The sequence below is a fragment of the Hypanus sabinus genome, chromosome 4 (genome assembly GCF_030144855.1).
Source record: "Hypanus sabinus isolate sHypSab1 chromosome 4, sHypSab1.hap1, whole genome shotgun sequence".
Lineage (NCBI taxonomy): Eukaryota > Metazoa > Chordata > Chondrichthyes > Myliobatiformes > Dasyatidae > Hypanus > Hypanus sabinus.
This window is the reverse complement of record NC_082709.1, coordinates 43,416,984-43,437,572: the sequence shown is the minus strand read 5'-3', so window position 1 is coordinate 43,437,572 and position 20,589 is coordinate 43,416,984. Positions and strand designations below refer to the sequence as shown.

The following is a 20,589-nucleotide window of genomic DNA, read 5'->3' as shown; positions in this document are numbered from 1 at the left end:
ACAGGAGTTTTAGTTCTTGAAAGGAAAGGTATTCACTTTGGTTCAGGAGACTGGTAGTTGAGGGGTAATAACTGTTCTTGAACCCGGTGTGTGGACCTTAGGCTCCTGTACCTCCTTCCTGATGGCAGCTTGACTTGGATGTTGGAGGTCCTTGTTCATGGATGCTGCTTCCCTGCGACAGCACTCCTTGTAGATGTGCTCAGTGGTGGGGAGCACACTTACCTGTGACGGCCTGGGCTGGATCCACTACTGTTGTCGGCTTTTCTGTTCAAGGGTATTGGTATTTCCATACTAGGCTATCGTGAAACCAGTCGGTACAGTATACTCTTCATGCATCTATAGAAGTTTATCAAAGTTTTAGATGACATGCCGAACCTTTGCAAGCTGCAAAGAAAGTAGAGTCACTGCAACACGTACTGGACCCAGGATGGATCTTCTGAAATGATAATGTAGAGGAATTTGAAGTTGTTGACCCTCCACCTCTGACCTTGCTCTGAGGACTTGCTCTGGTTTCCTCCTCCTGTTGTCAATAATCAGCTTTTTGGTTTTGCTGATGTTGAGTGAGAGTTTGTTTGTGTGGCACGATTTTCAAGTTTCAAATACTTCCACATTATATTGCTTTTGCCTTTTCTTTGCCCTCCCACTGACTTGTCAAGCCTCTTTATATCCTCCTCACAACCTGCTTTCCAACTTACCTTTGTGTCTTTTGGAAATTTTTGGTGTCTTATTTATATAATGAAAGGTTTAGTACCAATCCCTGTGGCACAACACTTTTTACACATCACCATCCAGAAAAAGGAATCATTTATACCTACCCTTTCCTTCCTGTTAATTAGCCAATCTTCTATGCTGAGCTTTTATCTCCCACAATAACTTTGTGACACTTTATCAAATGCCTTCTAGAAATGTTACCCATCCATCCATTTCCCCTTTTCCACAGCAAAGACGACAGTCAAGGAAGACTGATAAACTGGTCAAACAAGATTTTTCTTGCATGAATGCACGTTGTCCTTGATTATCCTGAATTTTTCTAAATACTCTGCTCCAACTGGATTAATTCCCATTTTGAATGTTAAACCAACATGCATTCCTGCTTTTTCTGTCTCTCTTTCTGAACCACTCTGGATGAAGTGAGCCTCCACTGAGTTGGAACTGCACTCATACAGGCAAGTGGGGATTGTTCCATCACCATTATGACCTGTATCTTCTAGATAGTGGGAAAGGTTTTGGGATGTTGAGAGGTGAGTCACTCGCTGCAGGAGCTGATTTTTCGGCCACAGTGTTTATCTGGCTGGGTCAGTTAAGTTTCTACTTAATAATGGCCATTCAATATTATTGCTGGTGGGTGAAGGTGCTCCTTTGTTAAGGGACGATTGTTACGGTTGGTAACAACTGCAACTACCTTCCTTTACAAGAGACAGAACTCCAGTGATTGGTGTGTCTGATGGATGCCTGTGGAGACTTTGGTTTTATTAGGGTTCTTTAATGCTGCACTTAATGAATGCTGCTTTGATGTCAAGAGCAATCTCTCTCACCTCGCTCCGGAATTCAGCCTGGTCCATTTTTGGACCAGGCCTGTGTGCGATGGGGTCTGGAATGAAGTAATTGTGTTGAAACTCAAACTGGGCACTGTATTGTTAGTGTTGCCTGACAACCCTGATGACACCTCCCATCACTTTGCTGGTGACTGAGAGAGTAGACTGGTCTATAATTAGCCATTTGGATTTGACCTGCTTTCTGTGAGGACAAACAAGGGCAAAATTCTATTCTACTTCCTCTATATTTAAAAAAAAGTCAAAATTAAAGTATCCTTTTTGAGAAAAGCAGCTGCATTGATCAGTGCTGACACCGGGAGAAATGTGGAGCTGTGGTTGATTCTTGGCACTTTGGTAACTTTCTAGGTAAATAACATTTGTGAGTTTGCGCGTGTGGAGCTTTTGAAGGCAGGGACTTGCAAGAGCAAACATGTCAATCGCTTACCTAAAATACTGTGTGTGGATCACGAAGTAGGACTGCTGTTGCGCGGTATATATCTTGTTGAGCTGATGGTGTAGATCTTGACCCAATTTAGGAATTGCATAGCCTCAGGAGAACTTTATGGATGTCTGAAGCCCACAACATTACGAGCTGAAAACAGCCTTAGATTTTCAGTTGTCCCCAGCTGATTTTTAAACGAGCTTGACAGCTGGAGAAAATTTGGGAAAAGAGTTTTGCCATGTTAAGAAATACTGAGCAAAAGAAGGTTTTTGTGACTACTGACAACATTTCAAAGGTGTTGGTACAGGTAGCATATTTCATGCAAGAGATGTGAGTCACCTTTTAAAATTAATTTCTTTGGTTACTGGGTGTGGGGATAGAGCAGGTGTAGGTTTGAATGAAATTGCAACTTGAGAGCTTGTTGATAATGTTGGTTCAGGTGGTACGGTATGCAAGAACAGCAAAGTTCAAATAATTTGCTTCAATTGCATTGGTTTATGAGCATATTAACTCATTTTTTGCATTTTTTAAATAGTAGTCTATTTATTTAATTTAAGTTTAAGTTATTTGCTGGGTCAATTGTTCCTTGCACTAATATTGGAGGGGAAATGCTGTGAATGGACTTTGAATTTTTTTATGCGGGGACACTCCACTCTCACTGAAAAGTCACAGTTAATAGCTAATTCTCAATATTAATAAGTAAACTGGGCAAACCAAAAATATACTTTCTTTCTCCTGCACGTCCCTGCCTCAATATTCTTACATTATCACATCTGACTCCGCAGCAATGGAACAAACTTGTGGAGTCCATGAGCCACAAAGGAAGCTATTTTATGTTGTGTGGCTGTGCTTTGTAGACATGTTACTTGCACTATCTATGTAACACAGTCTATTCTAACTGAAGGCTTATGTAGAAACTGTACCAATTGATACCAATGTACAGAACTAGTCTACCTTTTTATTGCGTTTCATGTTCTGAACACTGAACTGCTGCAATTGAGGAAAATTTATATGGCCAACGAATTGAGTGCTTACAGATAGAAAATTAAATTCATGCCGATATAATCTTTGAGATTGAAGGACACAAGCCGATGCACCTCAAGTGACAAAAAGAAAAGATAGTGCTTCACTAGCCACATTAAACATTCATATCTTTTTGAATTGCTGTTGGCAAAGAAGTCTGATGTTATTATGTGCTCTATGAGCAGGTTGCTGATCTTTCTTGTTGAGTTGCTGTCAGAGAGATGTGGAAACCAACATCCTGAAATGGCATCAAGAGACATTGGCAGAGTCAGTCCGTACCAGTGCATTGGGCTTCCAGTGGACATACTTTGCTTGTTCCTCCCATTAATATATTTCTGCAGATGGTGAAATGACAAGCACAAGAGGCCAAGGGGACTGAGATTAATAGTTCCTTTGAAACCTACCATTCAAGCTGAGTTGATCTACAGGCTGAAAATGAATTTTGCCTAAATCTGCTGTTCAAATAAAATATTTGCTGTCGGTTCATATCACAAATCATCTGTAATTTTAAGCTGACTCATTGGTTACATTACTTTCTACTGAAATTCACTAAAATGGAAGTTTTAGTGTATTTGATATAATTTAGTAGTAGAATCATCAACTGTTTTATTAGCTAAAATATGTGTCTGACTCATTAAATATAATATTTAAAAATACCCATCTGAAAATGGAATGAAGTTGAAACATTTCAAATTTTGTATTAAGTTTGTAATGACTTTTTGTTTCTTTAGTAGTTCAGTAGAATAGTTGATGGAGGATATAGTGAAAAGAGTTAATTAAGTCCAGTCAAATGATTGATGCATGATATATGAGAGAGTAGGAAGACTATCGAAGGAACAGATTCTTGAACCCACGTGCTTATTAAGCTGTTATTATAAATTTTTGAGTTGGTTGCCTGTAAGCAGATTAATGGGTTGAGTCTACAGTGAGCCATCATTATTGAAAATACAATAATGTACAATATCTTTTAATACCTACTTTATACATGGACATTATCATTACCTGAGTTAAATCAACTACTATTCAACTATACGTCCTATCAATTTAAAAAAGAGACTCTAAATGTAGATTCCCAATAGTCATCAAGGATGTGCTTTCTGGAAATTATCATTGCCATCAAATATTTTAATGCAATTTTTCATTAAAATATTGTAGTAGAAAGGAATGTTTGTTCTATTTTCTTTAGCCAGTCTGAGCAAGAAAAGCTTTCTGTTTGAAATCACAGATTTTGTTAAAGATTTTACTGAGATGTTTTAATTCATACATGACACTAGTTGAAGGATTTCCTTGCAGGATCTGAAACTGCTTTCTTCAACGATAAGTTGGTAAACAGCTTGTAATGACTGAAAGCAGTACCTTGATGATTATTGATTGGTTATATTTCCAATGAGAGATGTTTACTGCAGCTCAAAAATCTTTAGAGAACAAACTTCCTCCAAAACTAATGGATCTTGTGACTGGATAAATATGTTTAATTTATTTCCATTTGAAATCTTATATATTGCACTGCTAAGGATCTGCATGTCTAGTGTTTAAAGATGCTCAGTGGGTTGTGGAGTGTTCCAGCTGTACATGCACTGGATTTTGCTGCATCAATTCATAAAAGAAAGCTTCATTAGATGGTGTTTCTTTGCTTTCTTCAGTAGGTAATATTGAAAACAACCAGAAAGTTTGCTGTGCTGTGTATGTTAATATGCTATGAAGTTTACTGGATACTCAGATTACTTATGAAATCAAATATGAATACAAATTGGCAATGTTGATTGAATTTTACTGAACAGAACTGACTGACTGCTTGTTTTCCCTTCTGCACAGAGATCAACTGTGGAGGAGGTGACTTCAAGGCACCACCAAAATGGCAGGCTCCTCCAGGGAACATGTGTCTTATGTACGTCGCCGGAACCCTCAGCTTCGTTATACCTTGAGTCCTGAAAACTTGCAGAGCCTGGCTTCTCAGAGCACCAGATCAGAGAACTTGAACTTCCACAGGGCAAACAGTGATACGGATTTGGTGACTTCAGACAGCCGGTCGAGCCTAACGGCTAGCATGTATGAGTACACACTTGGACAAGCAGAGAATCTAATTATCTACTGGGATATTAAAGAGGAAGTGGACCCCACTGACTGGATTGGACTCTATCACATAGGTAAACAACATTTCAGCATTTGAATCTTTCTTTCAAAGATTATTTTGGAAATTATTACTCAAGTCTGGAAAGCATTTTGAATGGCCTTTTTTGCTTCTTGCGAAGTTTCTGGTGCTCCTGTGAGCACTTATTAATCAGTAGTATAACAGTGGGTGCATCCTCCTATTGGGCCTCTTAGCTACCATTCCACAGAGGGGGAAGAGGTGCTTTCAAGTAGAGTGTCTGTGACGGTTCTCAGTCATCCAGGTCATTGTAGTAAATCAAGGCAACTGGACTTGCAGAGTTGTCCAGAAGACATTTCGCCACTCATCCAAGAGGCCTCTTCAGATCTAATCCATGGTGCTTAGTTTTCTGGCTGATAAATTCTGAGTTGTTTAAAGGTGTAGCAATCACATAAAGGTCATTAAGAGTCAGAATGGTAATGAGAGGGTCATCAGTCTTGTCTTTGCATGAATGCTGGAGATGCCGGGGTAGAGATGTTAGGACTACATTGTCAGTAGCTGATAGGTGGTTTCGTCCCCCACCCCCTCTGTTCAGGGATGGGTTTTCCAGTTTGACAAAGATGGCTTCTTTAACCCTTCCTTCAAACCACCTGTCTGTCCTCCCTGACTAAAATGTGCACAATTGATGCACCATCAATAACTCGCTCTGAGACGTAAGGCGAGATATCGGCTTTTATTGACTGGAAGAAGGAACCAGGAGTGAGTGTCCATCATACTATGACCTGGAGACTGAGGCCGAGCGTCAGGCCTCAGATCGCCTTTATACAGGGGCCTGTGGGAGGAGCCACAGGAGCAGTCAGCAGGGGGCGTGTCCAGACAGGCACACGTAGTTCACCACAACAGTGTTATCATCAAAGGGAATGTCCCTTGTCCTTTAGATGTAGCTGTACAGCTGGGTCTTGACTTGAGGTCAAAAACACAGGGATTTGGTGTATGTATGTTGAAAATCCTTGAGTTTCTCTGAACATCAAAAACCAGCAGGGACATCAGTCCATCAGATAGAGTTAAGGAGCAAGGCAGATGGAAAAGTACAGTCACATCATATGTATCTGGAGTTTCAAAGAAACTCAGAAGGATTTTCAACAAACATTGAATCTTTGTTGTTTTAAAACTATTCAGACAGAAAACTGTCCACTCCAAGGATCCTACATCCAAACAACCAGAGCAATATTGTAGATGCTCTCCGATGCAATGAAAACTGCACAGATCTGTATCTGTGGTGAGACAGAACAACCACTTCACAAATGAATTGTCCAACATAGGAGGGCTTACACCTCAAGTCAAGGTCTGGCTAAAGGACAAGGGACACTCCTTTGATGATAACAATGTGCACATTTTGGACAGGGGACAGGTGGCTTGAAAGACGGGTAAAGAAACCATCTTTGTGAAATTGGAAAATCCATCCGTGAACAGAGGGAGTGGGGTACGACACAACCTATCAGCTACTTACAATACAGTCCTAACATCTTTACCCTGGTGTCTCCACAACAGCTCACACCTCCATTCATGCAAAGATAAGACTTGTGACCCTCTCATTACTTTTATGACACTTAACGACCCTCATGTTATTGCAATACCTTTTAACAACTCGGAGTTTATAAGCTGGAAAACTACCTACCATGGATCAGAACTGAAGAGGCCTCTTGAAAGAGTGGCAAATTGTCTTCTAGAAAACACAGCAGGTCCAGTTCCCTTGATTTACTACTGCTTGATTTCAAGCAGAGTCTCAACTATGCTCTTGTCAAGATGAAAGTGGGCACTGTATTGGTATGGGGAGGAAGGGAATGATAATTGATCTGCTACCCAAATCTGCATTTCAAACAGACACAGCAAATCTATTGAAGCAGATTCCCAGGAAACTTTAAAATATGAATATTAACATGAAATAATAAGACAGTATCTGTCTTATTTAGAACACTGAATTTTTTTTTGTATTGTGATTAGAGCCATCTGAGTACATTTTGGTATTATACTTTAAGGCAGCAGGAGGTCTAGTGTGTCACTGAATTGCACATTCTTGTGTCCATGTAATATAATTACTCTTTCTAATGGGTGAGTAAGTGTGTTCAATGAATAACTGAAGCGATGAAATAGAATGTCACATTGCATGTCTGGATTAGAGAGTTACTTTCTCCTGATTGACATCCAGGAGCTTCTAATGGAAATGTATGTGCATGTACCTCAGGTGAGGACAACTTTTAGCATTTACCATTGCTGCAGTTCAATAGGTTTCTAACATGCTTGAAAATCGCACCTCATTAATAGCAACTTGATGGAATCCTATGTTATGGAACAGTAGATGTTTAAGGAATTGATAATTCTGCCGTGTTGTTAGGTCTGTGTGTCAATAAAATAAAGCATTCATATGTTGAGTGTACAGGCAGGTAGAATGTTTTTTAGGCTCTTTCAGTCCATAATGCAAACAACTGTTATGGATTGATGAGTTTGGTGATTCTCTGGTGTAAAGTGGATTTGATTGCAACCATCTTGTTTGATAATGTTTCTGACAGTGCACAGTGTAGTAGATTGTAAACTGAATGTAACCACCGTCCTGATTCTAATATGATTAGATTCCAGCTTGCTTTGGCAGGCTGACAGAAATGTTGTCACAAGATTTACTTTTTCTACTTTTTTCTTTGCCCTGCACGTTTTCCTTTGCAATAGCGATGGCACTCACTCCTGCTCCCTGACATTCACGGACATTTGTCACACTGCTAGTGTCTTCCACGGGGAAGTCAGATGGAAAGTACCCATGAAGTTCATCTGCCATTTCTTTGTCCCCCATTACTACCTCATCAACATCATTTTCCAGTGGTCCAATATCAGCTTTCACCCCGCTTTTACTCCTTATATAACTGAAAAAAGTTTGCTATCCTGGTTTATATTATTGGCTAGTCTGCCTTCATATTTAACATTTCCCTTCTTATAGCTTTTTTAGTTGCCTTTTGTTTGATTTTAAAAGCTTTCCAATCATTCATCTTCCCACTCACTTTTGCGACCTTATATGTCCTTTCCTTGGCTTTTATGCAGTCCTTAACTTCCTTTATCAGCCATGGATGCCTACCTGCACCATTTAAGCACTTATTCATCTGTGGGACATATCTATCCTGCACCTTGTGAACTATTCCCAGAAACTTCAGCCATCTCTGCTCTGCTGTCATGCCCACCAGTATATCCTGCCAATCCACCTGGGCAAGCTCCTCTCTCATTCCTCAGTGATTCCCTTTATTCCATTGCGATATTGATGCATGTAACTTGTGCATCAACTGCACAAACCCCCTCAAACTGCAGTATGAATTCAATCTTATTATGATCACTGCCTCCTTAAGAGTTCCTTTACGTTAAGCTCCCTAATAAGATCTGGGTTATTACACAACACCCAATCTAAGATTGCCTTTCCCCGAGTGGGCTCAAGCACAATCTGCTCTAAAAATCCATCTTGTAGGCATTCAACAAACTCCCCCTCTTGTGGTCCGACACCAACTTGACTTTCCTAATCCCCTTGCATATTGAAGCCCCTATTACAATTGTGTCATTATCCTTATTACATGCCTGTTCCAACTGTGGATGTGGACTTCCCACTCTTCAGGACATTTACAGTGACAGGTATGCAAAAAAGAGGGGCCTGAAGGATCATTGGGGACCTGAGTCGCCCCAACCACAAACTGTTCCAGCTGCTACCATCTGGGAAATGGTACCACAGCATAAAAGCCAGGACCAGCAGGCTCTGGTACAGCTTCTTCCACCAGGCCATCAGACTCATTAATTCACGCCGCCAGAATTGTATTTCTAAGCTATATTGACTGTTCTGTTGTACATATGATTTATTGCAAATTACTATAAATTGTTCATTGCACATTTAGATGGAGATGTAACGTAAAGATTAAATTGCTGGTAAATATCAGCAGAAGGTGGGGATTATATCACAGAAGTCTCCATCAATGCACTATATCATGGCAATTGCCAATAATTTATCCATCAAATGCTGTTGACCCTTGTTAAAGGTTAACAGCCATCAAAGCAAACCTCCTCCATTATGTAAATCTATGGCTCAGCTGTTAAGTATTGATGTTGTATATCAGAGTGATAATTATCTTAAGAGTTATTTTGGTACATTTGCCTTTTAGTCCAGTTAGGGTAAGTAGGAAGAAATTAATAGTTAGAGTAAGAGTAAATCTTCCAGTTAGGAATTTATTTGCCCGCTGACTCTGCACATCAATTTTTTTTGTGTGTCAGCTGCGTCTGGGTATGTTCGGTGAAGTCATTCTGAGTGGGTCCTAAACTCTGAAGCAGTGTAAATGAAGGGTATGTCAATGGATGAAAGGGTAAATTAGTCAGATTAGATCAGTGTTTGGACTGATCTTTGCTCAGGTGGGTTTCTTATTAATGTTTTAGACCTCAGACCTTTCTCGATGACCCCGTTTGCTCAATCCCACCACACCACCACACTCTGTACCATTGTGTGCTAGTCCCATTAGCAATCATTATCACCTTATTCATCATATACATTTACATGTGTTAGGAAATTGCTATGGTGTGTTGGCGCTACATACAACAAAAACAACATCCAATAATTACACAGAATAAAGAATTTTTTATATATGGAAGTTTGTGTGACGAAGCTCTAGGGTTGTGCTCCCAATGTTTTTTTTTTGCTTTTTAAAAAAGTTAGTAGGGGTTCTCTTTTTCCCTTCTTATTCTTTCAAAAAAATATTCTTAACACTTTTTTATTATTATTGATATATTGCTTAGCTTTGTTAATCAGTTATTTGCTAATTTATATTGACTTAATGTATCTTTTTTTGTCAATCTTCAATAATAATTAATAAAAAAGATTTAAAAATGAATAAAGAATTATATAAAAATAAATTTAGAAGTACATATGCAGAATAAAATATGCATAAATACTAGCATGTATTTACAATGTAAACATTAGAAAAAGTGTTCGAAGTATTTACAATGCAGTGACTGAGGTAATAGATAGAGGAGGGTGGGGGGGACTAGTGGTTGATCAGATTAACTCTCTATGGGATGAAACTTTTAACAGTTTTTTTTAAATAGCCCTATTACACTTATAGAAGTCAGCTTTGGAAAAGGTAGTTTGCTGTGTGGGTTGTCCACAATGATTTTTCCTGCCCCCCTCTTTGTCCTGGACACATACAAATCCTGGGTGATGGTAGACTGCAGTCAACAACTTTACCTGCTGCCCTGTAGTTTTTGTATTTTGTGAGAGGATTTTGCAACAAACCAGACAGCAATGGTTAATGTGAGGATGCTCTCTATGACGAGATACCATCATTGATCACCACAACAGCGATGCAATTCACAATCCTTTTTTTTAACATGCGTTCAAAACTCCTCTCATCTCTATTCCTCAAATCCCTTTGCCTGATGTGTTTCTCATCACATCAGTCATCTTTCTCTTCCCCCAAACCACAATATGCCCTACCCTTTGTGATAGCCTTTCATCACACTTCCTCTACAACCTCCTTCCTCCAATGGCCAGAGATTGGGAAGGAGAGATCTTTGTGCCACATACTGCAGATGGGTTGACACAGCTTTCCAATAAAATATTGGAGACTGGGGACCTAACGTTGTTGGTGGCAGCTCAATTACATCTCAGTTTTAAGGTTGGCACAGAAATATTTATAGACTGGAATTATTTTGCAGGGCCTTGGTAGATTTTTTTCCTGTAGAGATTAAAATAAAGTATTGTGGTTTCATGAAAATAGTTGAAAAGGTGTATAAAAGACAAACAACCATTTGATTGAGTAACAAAGTGTGTATTCAAATGAAATACAGAACAATTTAGAACACTACCAATACTGCTATAATATTATAAAACTGTGTATAATAATAACTTTATTATATAATATATATACATACATTTATAAATATATATATATATATATATATATAAATATATATAAAATATATAAAATATAATAATATAATAATCCTAATAACTTTCTATGAAGGAATTCATCTAGTGTCCATTGCTGTGTTCTTTTGACTTGACGCCACTGTATCTGGAATTTATGAGCATTGTGTCAAGAAATTTTTATCATATAACTCCATTCTGGCATGAAGCTCTGGGAGATTCACAAGTTTTCAAAAGTACTGAGCACTTGAGATCAATTTAATATTGTGCCACTGCCTGAAGGCTTTCTCTGCAAAAGACATATGATGCAAGGCCCTTGTTAATATTAAATCTGTGATATGTTTTCAGTTAATTGCAGAATTTTTTTGTAAAGAGTAAAGACTAATACAGTGGATTCTGGTTAGTTGGGCCATTGGTTAATTGGGGCAAGAACAAGGTCAAATCGGCAGATGCTAGAAATCAAGGATTCCCGATGAAGGATCTGGGCACGAAACGTTGACTGTTTGCTCTTTTCCATCGATGCTGCCTGGCTTGCTGAGTTCCTCCAGCATTTTGTGTTATTACTTGGGTTAATTGGTTCAGCCACTTATTTGAGACAACTCTTAAAGAACCAATACTAACCGAGAAAATAGCCTTTGTTTACTTGGGACAATAGCCTTTGTTTATTTGGTGCTGAATTGAAGCAAGAGACTGTTGCTGAGCCGTTTCTAACCAGCATCAGTTGCGTATGCTTAAATGGCTGTGAGGCAAAACATCAAACAGTTTTGAAATAGCATCCCCTGCATGTGTTTATGTTCAAAAAGCAGTGATTTTTGTCTTTGATAGTTGGTGAGAACGGTCAGGAATGAGCATGAAACATTTCATGACTTAATTTGGAAATTATGAAGGATTTGATGGTTTTGGCAGTCATCTTAAATGTTACAATGAAAATGAAGATTTGGAGGATGCAATTGTTGACAGCATTGTATGAAGGCAGTCCTTTATCTAAACTAGGTGTTTGTACCGATTTTGTTCAGTTACAGTCAAAAGAAAGTGATACGGATTTATTCCTCTGACAATGAGTTTTAGGAGCTAATATATCGGTAGTGTTCAATTTGTTCTGTATTTCATTTAAGTACCCAACTTGTTACTCAGTTTGTTTTTTTCTACCTTTTTAACTTCCATGAAACTTAAGGCTAATTGGGGCTGTCACTTAATTAGATTAAAATGTACTAGTCCTGGTGTGTCAATTAACCGGAATTCATGGTATATGGAGTTATATCACAGGTTTGCCATCTCATTGTATTCTTTGCAGTTTTATGGAGGTTAGTTGCTCACTCATTTAATAATGTGATAATGTGGGTACATCTTGTGGCTGGACAGGAATGTTTACTAATGAAGTAGATTCTCAATGACTCTCCAGAATATTATTACCTTAAAAACAGAGTTGTTGAAAGATGTCATATAATTGCTTTAACTTTGCTCTGCACATTTTGTACTTTATGACTAAACTTGAGACAGATGGATGAGCTTCCTGATAACTTAGATTAATTTAATTTCTGCTTCTATTTTAAACTGATCCTTTTACCATTTTTGATTTTTTTCTCAATGCCTTTGTGGTTTTAACCTTCTGCTTTCTGAACTTGCCTATGTTTTGTTTCTCAACACTGTAAGTAGGATTTTGTTATGCAAATATTGTCAAATTGTAAGTTTTGACCATAACCCTGTAACATTTTGGCCCCAAGACTATTCTGTCGCCTTTATGAGCTGAAACAATCTATGGGGAAACCTCAAGTATTTTAACCATCCACACTATTTGTATTGTAGAAAATATTTTGATTCTGTTGCTCCTAGTGAATTCAGATTTAGGAGGTGTTGCTTGCAAATTAGAGAAAACTATTTTATGAGTGAAGTTAAGAAATGCTTCTTAATACAAAGTCCAGGTATTTTCAACTCCAACCTCCAACCATGGTTGCTTTGCTGTCATCGTTGCTTGTGTTCCCTTCCAGTCAACTTTGGCCAGTTCCTCTCTCATGCCTCTAAAATACTCTTTACTCCACTGTAATACTGATACATTTGACTTTAGCTTTTGCATCTCAAATTGCAGGGTGAATTCCATCATATTATGATCACTGTTATCAAAGGGTTCCTTTACCTTAAGCTCTCTAATCAAATCTGGTCATTACACAACACCCAATCCAGAATAGCTGATCCCCTCGTGGGCTCGACCACAAGCTGCTCTAAAAAGCAATCTCATAGGCATTCTACAAATTCTTTCTCTTGGGATCCAGCAGCAACCTGATTTTCCCAATCTTCCTGCATATTGAAATCCCCTATGATTATCAAAGCATCACTCTTTTTACATGCCATCCCTGTATCCTGTTGCAATTTGTAACCCACACCCTGGCTACAAAATGGAGCCCTTCATTCCAACCTCATGTGCTCCTCTCTAATCTTATTTTATTGCCAATTTCCACATCTTTAGGGAGTAATCCAAAGATTATAAAGCCTTGAATCTGTTCTTTCATTTATTTCCAGCTCCTGCTGCTCTCCATGAGGAGCTGCTTATCTTTCCATTTTTGTGCTGTCAGCCCCTCACAGACGCGGTGACTCGATCCTCCCACATGCGCTGCAATATCTCTTCAAGTCTTTTGTGAAAAGGCGGATTTAAAATTAACAGTTGCAACAGTTTAATTTCAATGCATATCTTGGCAGGTCACACACGCACAAATTAACCTGTCCATTTAAATACTTCAGTCAAGACCTGATGACCTGTAATTGTAATCTTAGAAATGGGTTATATTATTACCAAATTTTTTGGGTTCATGAACTTTTTTTTTGAAAAAATGTTGATATAGATGAGGTGCTGAAGAGATTGAAGAATAGCCAGTTTTGTTTAGCTGTTTAAAAAAGGCTCTAAAATTAAACCAGGGAATTATAGGCCAGTGAGTCTGAACATCAGTAGTGGGAAAGTTACTGGAAAGCATCCTAAAGGACTAGTTCTATGAGCATTTGGATAGACATGGACTGATTAAGGATAGTCAGCATGGCTTTGTGTGTGATAGGTCGTGTCTAATTAATCTCAGAGTTTTTTGGGGATAGTATCAGGAAAGTTGAAGAAGGAAAGGCAGTGGATGTTGTCTACATGAACTTCAATAAATCATTTGACAATGTCCCACATGGGAGGTTGTTCAAGAAGATTCAGCCGCTCAGCATTCAAGATGAGGTATTAATTTGGATTAGACATTGACGTTGTGGGAGAAGCCAGAGAGTGGGAGTACTGTAGATGGTTGCCTCTCTGACTGGAGCCCTGTGATTAGTGGAGTGCCATAGGGATCTGTGTTGGATCTGTTGTTGCTTCTCATTGAATTATGGATGTCACCAAGACTGGGGGTGTAGTGGCCAGTGAGGAAGACTATCATAAAATGGGCTGAAAAACAGGCAGATGGAATTTAATGCAGACAAGTGTGAGGTGTTACACTTTGGTAATGCCAGCCAGAGTAGAGTAGGTCTTGCACAGTGAATGGTAGGGCACTGGGGTATGCGGTAGAGCATAGGTCCATAGTTTATTGAAAGTGGCATCACAGGTCGATAAGGTTGTAAAGAAAGCTTTTGGCACATTGACCTTCATAAATTGAAGTATTGAGAACAGGATATGAGATGTTATGTTGAAGTTCTATAAGATACTGGTGAGGCCCGATTTGGAGTATTTGTGCAGTTTTGGTCACCTATCTACAGGAAAGATGTAAATAAGGTTGAAAGAGTATAGACAAAATTTTCAAGGATGTTGCAGGGTCTGGAGGACCTAAGTTATATGGAAAGATTGAATAGGTTGGTACTTTATTCCTTGGAACATAAGATAAAGGGGTGATTTGATAGAGGTATACAAAATTATGAGGGAAATAGGGTAAATGCAAGCAGGCTTTTTCCACTGAGGTTGGGTGGGACTACAACTAGATGTTGTGGGTTAATGTCGAAAGGCAAAACGTTTAAGGGATCATGAGGGGAAACTTCTCCACTCAACAGATCATGAGAATGTGGAATGAGCTGCCACCACAAGTGGAGCATTTGAACTCGGTTTCATCATTTAAGATAAGTTTGGATAGATTTATGGATGGTAGGTGTATGGAGGGCTGTGGTCCCAGTGCAGGTCGATGGGAGTAGGCAGTTTAAATGGCTCTGCATGGACTAGATGGGCCAAAGGGCTTGTTTCTGTGACTGTCTGTGTAGTGGAGAGCATATTGACCGGCTGCATCACAGTCTGGTGCGGAAACACCAGAGCCCTTGAATGGAAAGACCTACAAAAAGTAGTGGATGTGGCCCAGTGCATCATGGGTAAAGCCCTGCTCACAGAAAGCAACATCCGTCATCTGGGACCCCCTCCACAGAGGGCGTGCTCGCTTCTCACTGCTGCCATCAGGAAGAAGGTACAGGAGCATTGGGACTCACACACCAAGTTCAGGAGCAGTTATTAACCTCAACCATCATGCACTAACTTCACTTCATCATTGAAATGTTCCCACAACCTGTGAAGTCACTTTCAAGGACTCTTCATCTTACGTTTGTGATATTTATTGCTTATTTATTTTTTTATTATTATTTCTTGTATTTTCACAGTTTGTGTCTTTTGCACACTGGTGTTTCATTGCTGCACACCAGGCTTTCATTGCTTCTATTATAATTATAATCCTATTCTGGATTTATTGAGCATACTTATAAGAAAATGAATCACAGTGTTGTATACAGTGACATATTTGTAATTTGAACTTTAATTTGCCTTGTAATCTTTTATTCCTTGTTAGAATCTTCAAAACTATGTGTTAGTTCATATAAAATTTTGATCATTATAATTTAAAAGGTATTCTTTTTATTGATTATGTAAGATTTAAGAAATCAGAAAGGTAGTTGTAGCTAACAAATTAATCCAGTAAGCTTTTACCACTGCCCTCACTTCTGGCCAGGTTTACAACTGTCTGTCTGAAGTGGTATAATCTGAGTGGTGCCATTTATCCCTTTTAATTGCCGAGGAGAATTCGCCCCCCAATATTTGACACCAATTTCAAAACAGAATGTGCTGGAAATATAGCCAAAATGTTTCAGATTATTGTCCCTTCATCTAACTTTGAAAAATTAGAAAAACAGAATGTTTTAAGTTACAAAGAGTGTGTGGAATTCAGAGAACAAAGGGATATCTTTGTGATATTGTGGAGACTGAGGCTAGTAGGGTGACATGATAGTTTTGGAGCTGTCTCATTAATAGGAGATGAATTGGGGCTGCTCAGGGCCTTAAAATCAGAGGAAACTGCTGGATATGTGAGTTGAGGAACCCAGCAGTTGTTAGTAATCTAAAAGACAAGTTAAAGCTGAAAATACCTAGCAGGTCTGGCGGTATCTCAGAAAAGAAGTTGAATTAATATTACAGATCGGTGACTTTGTATCAGAGCTGGCCAGTTTGATATAGCTAGGAAAGGATTAAATTGTTGAACTCGGTACTAAGTCCTTAAGAATTGCAAGTTGCATAGACAGATAATGAGATGCTGTTCCTTCAATTTGTATTGAGGTGCAATGAAACAGTGAGGGAGTCCAATGACAGAGGAGAGAGTGCCTGCGATAGAGAATTAAATTCACAGGTAACTTCAGCATCGCCCTTCACAATAGAACAGAAATGTACTCTGAAATGGTCATCCAAACTGCAAATCCTGATTGTATGGTGTAATCCCCAACACTCACACCATACCCTTGATGCTGCACTGCAATGGGTGAGGCTGATCCCAATCTATTCTGTCTGTAACATCAGTGGTGTTCTCTGTAATTGACGCTGTGCTGTATATGTTGACCCTTGACTGGATTTATCACTGCAGCAGCCTAATATCAATAAAGAAGAGAACCAAACTTGATACTTGTTGCCAATGGCACCCCTTTTATCTTCAAAGATTCAAAGTACATTTATTATCAAAGAATGTATAAATTATACAGCCTTGAGATTTGTTTGCTTACAGGTAGCCTCAAAGCAAGGAACCCAAAAGAACACAATCAAAGAAAAAAGCATAAAAGACTAACACCCAATACACACAAAATGCTGGTGGAACACAGCAGGTCAGGCAGCATCTATAAGGAGAGGCACTGTTGGCGTTTCAGGCCGAGACCCTTGGTGTGTGATTTTGTGTGTGTTGCTTGAATTTCCAGCATCTGAAGATTTCCTCGAGTTTGCTTTTGAGAAAGACTAACACCCGATGTGCAAGAGAAGGGAAAAGAGACACAAATGCAAACAGTTGAAGTGAACAACAATGATACTGGGCAGCCTGACAACACGTTAATGAACAAATCATGATTTGCAGAGTTAGTACAATCAAGCATCAGCAAAAGCAAAGCTGCTCTTGGTCTGATTCATGTTGATTCCATCTACAACCCCGTATGTTTGACGGTAGTAAACCCACTGTTTGAAGAACTTGGCATTATGTTCAGATCTCAGCTGAGTGTCGGTACATTATTGGGTTCTCATACAAAACTGATAACTATGACACATGGTTTCCCTAACTTCTAAAGCACTCACTCTGATAATGCTTTTATTCCATTTTGTTCCTGACCTCTGTGTGATTTGCAGACCAAGTAGGAATTTGTGACTCTTGCCTTTTTTGTCACCTATGTCTGTCAATTTTCAGTACCTCCAATGATTGCAACATCTAGAACTACTCATTCTTATTTCAGTTGTCATCCATCCATTCGAATGTAGTAGGCATCATTGCAGGAAACTGCAGATCCTCCATGACCTGTATGGATTCTCCAAGAAAATAAATTGGTATTATCTATGGTGTCGACCACATGAGAGAACTAAAATATACCAGTTGCCAGTGTTGAAATGGAAACAGATGTTTTTAATCAATTGCCTGTCCACAAAATACCACAACAGCTTTCACCGATGCATGTCAAAAGGATCAATATCTAAGCTGTCAGTGCCACCTGCATCAAGCTCATCAGTGATAATGACCTGAATGCAGCATCTTCCACAAGCTGCAGGACTGACATGATAGCGTGGGAACTGAATTTTAAATGTAAAATTTGTGTTTATCACACATGATTCTTTATCTTGTTTTTATCTCAACTTTCTTAAATACCATATGGAAGAATAGGTCAGTATATATATTCTGTGTGTGTGTGTGTGTGTGTGTGTGTGTTGGAGGGGGTTGTACTGGAGAGTTAGAGTGGTAGCAATCATAATTTGCACTGAATTGTTCTAAATGATATAATGGAAATAAGACTGATTCCAGCACTTTATACAAGCTTGGCAGCCATTGGTATTCTGGACTGAGTTTGTGCAGAAATTTGTACGTTTAATTATAATTAATGTGATATTGCATTTGGGGTCAGTAATCATGGTAATAGTTACTCTTAATGTAATAATTAATCAAAAGCCCATTTATGAAATTGCTACCATCAGTAACTTATTGTATGTGGGTATTCTGTGTGGGTTTGTTCACTTGTGTGCATCAAACTGTGGTGTTGTGGTAGGGTGGGTGATGTGGGTGAGCATCGGGCTGCTTATTATGTGATCGTGATCTTGTGTGTGCTTACTGTGTGTGACTGTTGGTAATATGTCTTTGCACCTTGACCCTGTTGTAACGCTGTTTCATTTGGCTGTATCATGGTTAAAAGCCATATATGATTAAATGAGAATTAAACTTGAATTGAATTAAAATGTCATATTGTCAATGATAATGCATATATGTAAAATGAAACTCACTTTCTATTTACACTCACGCATTGCACAAGCCATTTGAAAAATATCTGGACTACTACTATAGCTTTCCAAGCCTACCTTCAACTTTTCATCAACTTCTGAAAATGTTAACCTTGTCTGACATTTTCATTTACCTGAGCAAAGGTTTGAAATGTTATAAACTATCCAAAGCTATAAGCTTAATGTGAGGCAAATGCTTCTGTAGGGGCAAAACTTAAAGACAAGAAGTTCAAGTAACACTGAAAGGGTTATCAAAGGCTGTATGAAGGAAATACTTAGCAGGTAAAGAGAATTGAAAACGACGAGTCCTTTCAGGAGTTTGGAAAATTGTGCTGTGGGTGTTAGGGTGGTATTTTTAAAAAGTTAGGGGAACAGTGAGGTGGCACAAAAATCATTGGAGGAGAAGATTAAGGAAAACCTTACAGCAATTAATAAGTGTATTAAGGGCAGAAAGATTGCCCGGGAAAGATTAAGGCTCATTAGGGACCTAAGAAGCAATTTATGCATGAAGCCTGAGGATCTACGTGAGCTCTTAAATGAAACTTTTCTCATTAGTATTCATTAAGGAGTAGAATATTATAGCTGTAGGATTGTGGGAGGAAGATGGAGAACATAAAATCGTTAAAAGGAGGAGGTGTTAATTGTCTTAGTGGACATAAAGGTGGAAAAATCCTTGGAGCCTGATGTGACTTTTCCAAGGCTGGAGATTGCTGAGACCCTGACAGATATTTTTAAATCTATTCTGGCCAGAGGTTAGATGTCTAATGATTGGAAGACAGCAAATGTGGTACCTTTTATTCAAAAAGGTCATCAGGGTCAAGTCAGATAATGGCAGGTTTGTGACACCTGGGTGACACAATGGCACAGCTAGAAGAGCAGCTGTCTCCCAGTGCACTTATTTGGGTTCATGCATGATCTTGGGTGTTGTCTGTGTGCAGGCTACATGCAGGCTTCCTCGAGGTGCTCCAGTTTCCTTCCACATCCCTAAGATCTGCAGGCTGGTAGGTTTAATTCTCGCTTTAAAATGCCCTTAATAGGTAGATGAATGAAAGAATATGGGGGAAGAAGAGGAATGATAGGGGAGGAGCAGAAAGCAGATTCTGTGGATGTGAAAGAGACACTCAGATGGTATCTTGCCAGGGTTAGGATTGGGTCAGTGATATTCTAAAGGGATGGGTGAACAGCAGGAAGTCGTGGCACATACTGTTACTAACAATGTAGGTACGAAAGGGAGGAGGACCTGAAGAGGGAATGTAGGAAGTTAGAAATGACACTGAAAAGTAGGACTTCCGGGGTAGTTATCCTTGGATTGCTGTCTGTGCCTTGTGCCAGTGAGGGCAAGAATAGGATGATTTGGCAGCTAAGTGTGTGGCTGAAGAATTGGTGCAGAGGGCAGTGTTTCAGATTTCTGGATCATTGGGATCTTCTTTGGGGAAAGTAGGACCTGTACAATAAGGATGGGTTACACACAAGCCTGAGGGAGACCAATATCCTTGTGCGCTAGAGCTGTTAGGGAGTGTTTAGACTAATTTGGTAGGGGAGGGGCACCAGAGTGATAGGGCTGAGGATGGAACAGTTGGTATACAAGTAGGTGCAGTGTGTTCTGAGACTCTGAGGAAGGACAGGCAGATGATAGGGCAAAATTTTTGGGAGATTTTAACCAGGCCAGTCTGAAAAAAATCACTAAGCAACTACCTTCAACAGATCACTGGCAATACCAGAGGAAACAACACAGTGGATCATTGCTATACCACCATCAAGAATGCCTACTGTACTATCCCATGCCCTCACTTCGGGAAGTCTGATCACCTGGCTGTACTTCTACTCCCTGAGTATCGGCAA

At 39.2% G+C, this 20,589-nt stretch overlaps 1 protein-coding gene across 11 annotated transcripts in view; it reads left to right on the top strand.

Moving 5' to 3' along the window:
• Window positions 1-20,589, top strand: part of LOC132392693 (E3 ubiquitin-protein ligase HECW2-like) — a 305,761-nt gene that overhangs the window by 86,290 nt on the left and 198,882 nt on the right. For all 11 annotated transcript variants that reach the window (XM_059966929.1, XM_059966924.1, XM_059966920.1 and 8 more), the window contains one exon: window positions 4,816-5,147. In XM_059966929.1, the coding sequence (XP_059822912.1) occupies window positions 4,856-5,147 (292 nt within the window). In that variant the 5' untranslated portion in view covers window positions 4,816-4,855. The remainder of the gene's footprint in view (window positions 1-4,815; window positions 5,148-20,589) is intronic.